General features: G+C 35.5%; 1 protein-coding gene across 4 annotated transcripts in view; it reads left to right on the forward strand.

Moving 5' to 3' along the window:
• Window positions 1-9,188, forward strand: part of LOC132819879 (GDNF-inducible zinc finger protein 1-like) — a 47,528-nt gene extending 38,340 nt beyond the window's left edge. For 2 of the 4 annotated variants that reach the window (XM_060831806.1, XM_060831807.1), the window contains exons 5-7: window positions 265-432; window positions 1,657-1,814; window positions 2,633-3,207. In XM_060831806.1, coding sequence (XP_060687789.1) covers window positions 265-432; window positions 1,657-1,814; window positions 2,633-2,812 — 506 coding nt within the window. In that variant the 3' untranslated portion in view covers window positions 2,813-3,207. Of the gene's footprint in view, window positions 1-264; window positions 433-1,624; window positions 1,815-2,632; window positions 3,208-9,016 lie in introns of those variants that run through there. The other 2 variants (XM_060831808.1, XM_060831809.1) reach the window with 2 other exon arrangements.
• The last annotated feature ends 1,440 nt before the right edge of the window (window positions 9,189-10,628 follow it).

The raw sequence follows: 10,628 nt of genomic DNA on the forward strand, positions 1-10,628 counted from the left end.
TTTTTGCTTTGTGGCGATTCACTTATAGATTTTTTTGATATGTAAACTCCTAATCTATGTTCCTGAACCATTTGAGAGGTTATCTTATTCTGCTTTCTATTGGTCATGAAAGTGTCTGAAGTGTGCACTTCGGAAGTACTTTATTAAAGGGACACTGAAAAAGTCAAACTACTTCTTTTTCATTCTACTCAAATGGCTTAGTTAATTAGGTCAGTGAGTCATACAGAGCAAGAAAAAGAACATTAACAATGGTTTATCTTACAGGAGAACGCCTTTTCGGATGTGATGTATGTGGCAAACATTTTGCCACCAATGAATACTTGAAATGTCACAAGCGATGTCACATGGGTGCCAAACCTTATAAATGTGATGTTTGTGGGAAAACCTTTGGGTTGAGAGCCTCCTTGGCCCAGCACAGCAATATACATGCAGGTGTGTAACAATTCCATTATACAGCATTAATCTATATTTCAAATTTATACAGTTTATGGGCTATAATATGGCTTTCATGTTGGAAAGAACATACTGAAATAAGTTTTGAATAAAGTTATCAAAAATATATTACATTTTTAAATTTGTCTCCAGTGTGTGATTCATTGTTAAAGAACCAGCCAAAATGGTCATGTTAGGAAAAAGCATGTTTAATTCATTGTTTAATGGTCACAGTACGATATATTCCTTTAATAAAATACTGATGTTGTAATTGTCTGTATTTGTCATTACTTCTAACACCGAGCATCGGTACTTAAATTTGAAAGGTCTGTGCCATTATTTAAAACTTTTGATGTTAAGTTAGGCACTTTGCTTAACTTGAATTATACAATAGTCTCATATAATATGAATTCTCTAAATACCTTGCTCTTCATTAAGCTTTACAAATGATCAGAGTCTATGTACATTTTATTACGATAGCTCCTACCTTTTATTTTGTGGAATGGGACACCTCCTAAATACCAATCTTTCAACCCAACTAGGTGCTTGATTAGAACTGAAAACAAAAACTGCTGTAGATCACAGTGGGTCCATGGAGAAAGAGCAAGCTAACGTTTCAAGTCTAGATGACACTTCATCAGGGCTGGTGAATGTGGAGGAGGTAGCATTTATGCAATAGTTTGGTGGGGTTGGTGGTTTGAGTACTGGGGCAGGAAGCAGTTTTTTATTTTCAGTTCAGATTCCAGTATCTGCAGTAATTTGCTCTTACTCGGTGCTTGATTAATAGCAATCAAATGCTGAAGCCTCAGTTGGTAGGAGAATTCCATGCAGAGAATGGCCTCACTTGGTCAGTGATTTGTAATAAATTCTGATATAACAATGAAGTGAATGGATTTAAGCAGTACATTTTGAAATATGGAACAGATGATTTTAAGATGCTCATTACCAAATCTTGAATGTGTACTGAGTAAGTATACTGGACGAGTTTAAAAGTTTTTGCCCAACGTATACAATAGTAAATGAAGAAACCTTTGAAGGATGACCTAATACAGAGATTAGGGTCAGAATTACTTCACCTGACCACAAAGGACTTGGTTGATTTGTATTAATGATTACATATTCACACATTTAGGCACAGTCCTAATAATTGAAAGTGGCATTGCTTTATTATCTCTCTCTCTCTATCTTTCAGTAGTATTCCTTGAATCTTGTAATTTTCCACAGAAACACGTCCATATTTTTGTGAACAGTGTGGAAAGACTTTTACCCAGCAAGGAGCGCTTCGACGTCACCAGCGAATTCACACAGGGGAGAAGCCTTATAAGTGCAAGGCTTGTGAACGAACTTTCACAGACATGTCCACTTTGAGAAGACACGTTTCTGTAAGTGCTGCCTGACTTTGCATTGAGAAATTATGCTTTTTTTTGCTTCTTGAAAAATGTATCTTGGAATCATATTGTCAACAATTATTGCCAATAAAGGCTCTCATCCCCACAAATAATACATCCCCACGAATAAATATAATTCTAGTAAGTAAAATATTCCTCTATCATGTGATATTTCATATATCTCTAAAATATTCCTCTGTCATATTTCTCAAATACTTCACAACTGGACATTTGTGCAGTTATTTAATTTTAGAAAAATTATCTTCCTGTTTATGTTTTAAGAGTGACGGCACACTCCAGAGAGTATAGGCTTACTCCCTTCATAAGATAAGCCTACATCTCTGCAATCAATCTAGTGAACCACTTCTGAACAGCCTGTAATGCGAGTTTCTCTCCTCCCCCTCCCCCCCACCTTCTCAAGTAAGGAGGCCAGAATTGTTTGCAATCCTCCAGGTGTGGCTTTGCTAATGCCTTGTAAAGTTGCAGTAACACCTGTCTACTTTTACTCTATTCCTTTAGCAATAAATGCCAAAATTCCATTATTATCTGCTGTACCTCACACTGGTTTTCTGTGATTTGAACTTGGGACTCGTCTAACTTTTCACGTCACCAGATAATACTTTTAGTCATCATTTTGCATTTTCTGAAGACATTACTCAACTACACACATATATTGTAAGGCTGTCTTGTTTCTGGTCATTACTTCTATATAAAATCAAAAGATTGCTCTTAAATTATTAATGCTAAACATTTGCTACATGTTTATTCAACAGAGAATTTTATTTTCGGTTCACCTTACCTTTTGCTGTTAGGTTCATGACCGAAATGCTCACTGGCGATCATACTTGATTGATCTTACCTCAAAGAAAGATCATAATTGGTCAAAAATTGAAACTTTAGGCGATGTTTGCCTTTCTGATGACCCTGTACCTGTGAAATGGATGAATATTCGGACTGATCTACCAGTGGAAGGAATACAGCCTGGTCATTGATCATTATTACTAAAATAGATGGACACAACACAGTATGTATTGTCTTCAAACTTACAATGAAAAATTGGATATATTTTTAATTTTAATGCACTGTTTCTGTGAAAAGTTAGTAATAATTCAATCATATACACCACATTCACAGCTTCAGTTTGTCAAATGTACAGTAATCAGCCCAATTTTCATTTTTTAGGGCTTTTATTGGGCATCTGTTGGAATTTTCTGAGTTTAGTCCAGCAATTCAAACCAGAAATATTCTAAGTCTTTCACTTTGATTTGGTGATAGTGGGGTATAATGCGTAATCATCGTCAGACATTATTTATTTCCTACAGTTATAGTGAATATTTAGTATTTTGCTGTTGGAGATCAGCATATCAACATGGCATTATCTAGTATTACAGAAATTAACTATTTTCATCAACACCATCATTTTCTTCTATATATTAATTCTAAAATTAATAATTCTATATGTTAAAAGCAGTTTGCTTCGTTGATGCAATAAGCAATAATACACTGAGAGTTTACATCTGTACAGTCAAATTGTTTCCATCATTTCAGTTGCAGGATTCCAAAATGTAATTCTACACTTGTTTGGCATCTTAAAAATAATCTGATCTGTTGTGTACCTGAAAGTATGTTTCTATTTCTTATAGCACTAGAGACTTATAATTATCAAACATTTTCTGTGAAGATTGCTATTCGCATCACAACTTGTATCCCTAAATTAATTTAAAATATATTTTAAGTGTTTAAATGCAATGGTGTAACTCCTCAAATGTTTAATAATTCTGAACTCAGAAAATTCAGAATAATTTGATTAATGACATAAATTGCCATGGGAATATTTCAGCATTATGCTGTGCTGTATTTAGAATCAGACATGTAGTGTAGGATTATGGAAGATGAATGGTTTGTAAATAGAGAAGCAAAACACTAAAAAAAGCATTGTTACTTGATCAGAATAGCTTTCACAAGGTGTCTAACTTTGATACTTTTTGTAGACCCACTGTTGATCAATGTTTCAATGTTGTGGTACAGAAATCTGAAGATTGAATCTTCTTTTCCTCCACTGATCAAATCTACACAGTTACATGTTGCAGCATACTACATGCCTGATTGTTTGAGGACTAGTTGTAATTTTCTAGAACTCTCACTAGACATGTATGTATTCAGTATCTAAAGGGACTACAATGTCTTGTTTGCCAATAATGTCATAACACTGCATTATAAAGTGCTGTAGGAAGGAATACTACTAAATGATGTCATGTTACTGACTTTTTTGTGTATTGTGTTCCATTTATTTTCTGATATGGTCGTATGGAGAGAACATCTGCTGTGGTACAAAATCAGTTTTACAATTCATCCATTGTAATTTAAGGATGCATTCATTAATTCTAGTGTGTTAAATGTACCATGATGGTATATTTCAATACATTTGACTTTGAGTTGTTAATAGAGATGTCACATTGAAAATTTCAGTGCGATAATCATTGCAAAACATGTATGGTTAATCTTTAAAGTAGCAGTATGAAATCAGAAACATTAAAATGTTTTAATTCAATCAGATCTTTAAAAGTCACTGTGTTTTTAATTTATTTTATTTTAATAAGGCAATAGCATATGAACATTTCTTTTAATACCCAGCTTCACAATTCTTCATGACCGAAACTTACATTTTACCTTTATAGAAAAGTTCTATGCCTTTTGCAATTTTGTTTTAAATATGTTGTTGAAATTTGCACTAAAAATAATGGTAATGTTGTAATTGAATAATCCCAAACATAAACAAGGGTGGGAGAGGAGCCTAATACTGATGCTGTCTCAAATGTACAAGAGCAAATCTGGTAATTCAACAGAGCAAAATACAATGCCACCCATCTCATAGTGGCCTTGGGGACTGTCAGCCATTATGGTTGGTGATGGAAAATAAATTAGTAGTCAAGACAATATTACAGCAGAAGGTTGTGCTGTCAGATTTTCCAACATTTTTGGTATCACTTTTTATTAGCTGGCTTATTCCCAGGCAGAGAAATCCGAGGTTGCTCCTGTCACTTGCTTAAAAAGAGGACACAAAATATGTTTGTAATTTCAAAAATCATGCTAAGATGAAGCTAGTCAGATTCAGAAAGAACTGGCAATCTGTTTTTATTCTTTGTCACAAGTAACAATGTGTATTTTCATAAAATGTATTGAAAGAGGTACAATGTTTATCTCTTAATTCACTTAATTGTGCAGTAAACCAACTGTCTGATTTGTATTCTTTTGGAAGATAGACATATTTGGAAAAGGAGAAAGTGAGGACTGCAGAAGCTGGTGGATCAGAGTCGTAAAATGTGGTGCTGGACTGGCTGTGCTTTTCTAGCACACTTTTCGATATATTTGGAAAAATGTGATTATTTGAACCTGTTCAAATAAAATTAAGATTAGTTGCTAAGATTTTGGGACACATTCACATGACCATAGGATATAGGAGTAGAAAGAGGCCATTTGACCCATTGAGTCTGCTCTGCCATTCGAACATGACTTTTCCCTTTTTTTTATTTTGCCCGACCTGCTGAGGATTTAGAGCATTTTCTTTCTTTATGGGTCTTTCTCCAACAAATGACAGCAAAACAAGATACAGTCACAAGCAATAAACAACAAAACCCCAACCACCCTCTGCACAGCACATACCTCCCCAAAAATATAAAGGGAGAAAAATGACAAACAACCATAATAAATATAAACATATACAAAGCACATAACATAATGAATTAAACCAGCAGTAAGATAACTGCATTAACAAAAGGAAAAGAGATAAACAAGAAACAAAAAATAGTCACAACAGAAGATACCTCAGTCTGGAGCAGTTAAAAAGACAACACTATTAGCATATGAAAGAAAAAAGTTCAAATATTTTGTAAATTTGTTAGAGGAGCAAGATAAAGATAATTTAATCTTTTCCAATTTTAAGAAAGTATGACCCATCTCTAACCCAGTGTGTATTTGTAGGTGGAGTTAGGGATTTCCATTTTAACAATATCAATCTTCTGGCCAATAGGTTAGTGAATGCTATCCTGTCTTTTTTAGAGGAAGCAAGATTAGGTAAAGAGGGTGACACCCCAAACAAAGCGGTAAAAGCATTAGGAGTAAGATTTTCGCCAGATGTCTTCAATAAGGTGGCAAAAATATCAATCCAATATGTACTCGTGCAGGAATTGTGTCGGATAGAACAGGTTCAGATTGGTTTCACAGGTCAACGCAATATCGAGGGCCAAAGGGCCTGTACTGTGTTGTGATGTTCTATGTCCTATCTACTTAAAGAGGACAAAGCTAGAACATGTACATCTAATTTTCTGGAGTTCGTTCACACCGTTCATAGAACAGAGACACCTCCTGAAATATTTTTGCAAGTCGAGCTTTAGTGTAGTGGGTGTGGTGTAGAATCTTGCACTAAATAAAACCATGTTTTGCACAGATAGAAAATCTGTGCACACTTTGTAAAATCTTATCCCATACATCACGCGGCATTACCTCTTCCAGATCTGCCTCTGAGGTAGCTTTTAATAGAGTCAAGAGAATCTGAACATAAATTATGGATTTTTGAATAAATAACTGAAGTAGCCCCCTTTAGTGAAGAAAGTGGTTCTGGAAAGATGTCGAAATCAGAATCCTTAGGAAGGGTAGGAAGAACCTGAAATAAACAATGAACAAAACTGCGAGCTTGGAGATATATAAAGAAGTGGCTTTCAGGAATTAAAAACTTATCAACTAATTTTTGAAAAGATGTAAAAAGGTCATCAACATATAAATCTTTCACCGTTTTTATTCCTAACTTAGCCCAACCAGAAAAGGCACTAACCACTGAAGGTGGGGGAAAAAATATGATTTGCTGCCAACGGCGCCTTTGTAGAAAATGACAGAAAGCCAAAGTGATGTCTAAATTGAAACCAGGTTTTAAGATAGGATAAAACAATTATGTTATTCATGTAAATAGAGGTTGAAGAAAGGAGAGGTGAATGCAGTAAAGCCTTCAGTGTTACCAGATGGGTGGAATTTGCCTCCGTAGTCAACCAATTTGGGAGAGCATCAAGGTTCTTGTATTGGAGCCAATAATTCAAACTTCTAATGCTTACTGCCCAATAATAAAACAAAATATTCAGCAGCATCATTCCACCTATATCTTAGGCCTCTAACAACTATTTTCATAACCTAGGAGTTTTTTTAGTCCAAATAAATTCAAGAATGAGACTATGAAAAAAGGAAAGCGGGAGAAAAATTGGTATGCATTGAAATAAATAAGAAAATAGTAGAAAAATATTCATTTTAATGGAATTAATTCTAGCAGCAACAGACAAATTAAGGAGGCCATTGTTCGAAGTCTTGTTTAATTTGTACCAGTAATAATTCAAAACTTTCCTGTACAAAATACCTAGTGTATCTGCCATGTGTACACCAAGATAAACAAAGCCAGAGTTGGCAATTTCAAATTGTAAACTATCTAGTAGGTTAATTGATAGCAAATATTTCACTTTTGCTAAACTTCAGTTTATACCCAGAAATCTTAGTGAAACGTTCTAAAATTAAAAGTGTGGTGGGATCGGAGGGAGATAAGTTCGAGACAAATAGCAAACGATCATTTGCATAGAGGGCAACCTTCAACTTCAAACCATTTCTAGAAAAATCAGGATGAGTCTGTAGAGCAATAGAGAGGTTCAATTACAATGACAAACAACAGTGGACTCAAAGGACAACCTTGTCTAGTGGAACTATAAAGGTAGAAATAGTCCCAGAATTCATATTATTGGTCCTAACAAGGGCATGTGGTGATGTGTAGAGTAGTTTGGTCCAAGAAATAAATTTTTCCCCCAAGCCAAATTTCTCTAAAGTTTTAAATAAAAAATAATTCCATTCCAGTCCATCAAAGGCTTTTTCAGCATCTATAGATATCAAAGCCTCAGGGAGAGCAGATGGGGAAGAGTTGTAAACAATATAAGCGGGTATTTAAAGATTAAAAAAAAGAGTGCCTGTTGCAAATAAATCCTTTTTGATCCAAGGATATGATAGATGGAAGGATGGTTTCCAAATGTCAGGCCAATAGTTTTGCAGTAATTTTAAGTCAACATTTAGTAGACTTACAGGACGATATGAACCACATCGTGAGGGATCTTTGTCTTTCTTTAAAAATGAAGAAAGTGATGCCTGAGTTAAAGTTTTGAGGAAGTGAATCAGAATTAAATGCTTCATGAAATGCATCTATGAAAGGTAGCACCAGATTTTTTTCAGCATTTTATAAAATTCAGCCAGAAACCATAGGATCCAGGTCTTTTCCCACTTTGGAGTCTCAAGTTCTGTTGCTGTGATTGGTTGTTCCAATTTCTTTGCCACAATTTGATCAATAGTAGGAATATTAATCTTATCAAAAAAGGTCTCAAAACCTGCTGTAGCAGAATAACATTCAGGTGAATAAAGTGAAACGTTAAATTCCTTAAAAGTCTTGTTGATTTCTAATGGGTCTGACATGACACCTGAATTAACCTTAATTTGTGCGATTAATTGAGATTAAGGTATTTGGCACAACTGATGTGCCAACAGTTTAATTGTTCTATCATCTTGTTCATATAAAATTTTGATCTAGAGTGGAGTAAAAGCTCGGTGGTCTATTGTGACATTACAACATCATATTCTGCCTGTAGGGATATGTTTTCCTGATATACCTCTGGAGACTTAGAGATTGCATGAAGAGAGTCTAATTGAGACAGACATTGTGCTAACCCTACCAATTTCTCTTTCCTAAGTTTACTCTTATGTGCTGCATAAGAAATTATTTCACCCCTGATGAATGCCTTCGGGGTTTCCCACAGCAAGGAAGCTGTAACATCTGGAGTTTTGTTAATTTTTTTAAAAATCTATCCGCTGAGACACAAAATTAACAAAATCTTCCTGTAAGAGGAAACTAATTTTGAGATGCCAAGGTGGGCATGTATTAAGAAACCTCTGAAAGCGAACATTCATAGAGACAGATGCTTGGTGTGACAAAACAATTGAATCATATTTGCAACCAGAAATGAATGTAAGCAGTCTGTCATTCACCAAGACAAAATCAATGCAAGTAAAAGTGTGGTGGGCATACGAAAAAAAAGAATATTCCTTTCTAGAGAGATTAAAGAACCGCCAGGGATCAACAACATTAACCTCCATAATAAAAGTCTTAATTATTTTAGCAGATTTGGAATGGACACTCGGAACAGAGGAAGAATGGTCTAAGTGAGGATTGCACCAACAGTTAAAATCTCCTCCAAAGATGAACTGGTGTGAAGATAAATCTGGTAACATTGAAAAGAACCATCTGAAAAAAGCCTCATCGTCCCAGTTGGGAGCATAAACATTAGCCAAGGTTACATCAATATCAAAAATCTGTCCAGTAATGATGATAAATCTGCCATTAGAGTCAGAGATAGTTTTAGCATGGACAAAAGGAATAGATTTATTTAAAAGAACAGCGGCTCCTCTAGATCTGTTGGAAAAGGAGGAAGAATACACTTGTCCAATCCAACATCATTTCAACTTAGGACTGTCTATATTTTTCAAGTGGATTTCTTGTAAATAAACTATTTATGCCATCTTAATGCCCATATAATGTAAAACCTTACTGCGTTTAGTTAGATTGTTCAGGCCTTTGCAATTCAGACTGGCGAATTTAATGTCCCCACCTATCAAGGCTGGTGAAGCACTAAACTGCGTCACATGTAATAATCACATGTAAATTCACAAATGTGCAATAATAGATAAACAAATATAAAGCTTGTAAAAGTGAGGTATGTGCTGTCTCTTCCCCTTCTTATCCCTATCAAAACAACTCCATCACCCTTCCCCATAGCAGTGTCTCCCCAAATGCCTGTCCACCAACCCCTCCCAGTAGAAGTACCCTCTGGATTGTGCATGCTGTCTTCTCCCATTGTGGGGAAAAAAACCCTATCGTCTTTTGTAGCACAAGCTACGTGGTGACCTCGGGAATGTAAAAGTTAACTATACAAAAACTGCAAAACAGAAATGAGTAAAAATAGAAGTATAATAAAAATATATAATATATAGTTAGACAATTAAATTCTACATTCTTTGGTCCCGATAGTGCAGCCCTTCAACAAAATAGAGTCTTGAGTAAGAAAACACTGTACTTGTTGGCGAATGAAGTCAAATATAAGAAGAATACCAAATCCAAGTCCATGAACACAGCATACAGACCATCTTCATCTCCACAATGGGAAATGTAGTCAGTGTCGGTGGTAGCATAAAGTTAATGGCTAGTTGACCTAGTTAGGCCCAACCATCAATCCGGCACTGGAACCGTAATTTCTTTATGGTTTTTATTCACCATAACCTACCCTGGGTCATCAAACCAATGGGTTAGGCCACTCGGCAAGGTAATATGTCGTATTGCTGGATAACAAAGGCCAAATTTAACGTGAGGAAGAGTGTAGCTCGTTCTTTACCTTGGCAAAAGCCACACGCTGGTTAGCCACAGTCAGGGTGAATTCCAGAAAAATGAATACTCTTTCCATTATATACAAGGGCAGAAGCATCTCCAGCACATTGTAGAATGTGATTTCTCACTTGAAACTAGTTCACTCTTAACAACCGTCAGGTGAGGTAACTCTTCTGGTTTAGCACACAGCATCCAATGGGCCCTATCGAACACAGCTTTATCCTCAGGATTGGGAAGTCCTGTAAAGGTTGGGCCATAAATTCTGTGGGGTGAGGACTCTCTAATGTTTTGGGCAAACCCACGAATCAAATTTTATTCCACCTTGAGCGGACCTCCAAGTCTTCACATTTCTT

Source organism: Hemiscyllium ocellatum, chromosome 10 (genome assembly GCF_020745735.1).
Source record: "Hemiscyllium ocellatum isolate sHemOce1 chromosome 10, sHemOce1.pat.X.cur, whole genome shotgun sequence".
NCBI classification, from domain to species: Eukaryota; Metazoa; Chordata; class Chondrichthyes; order Orectolobiformes; family Hemiscylliidae; genus Hemiscyllium; species Hemiscyllium ocellatum.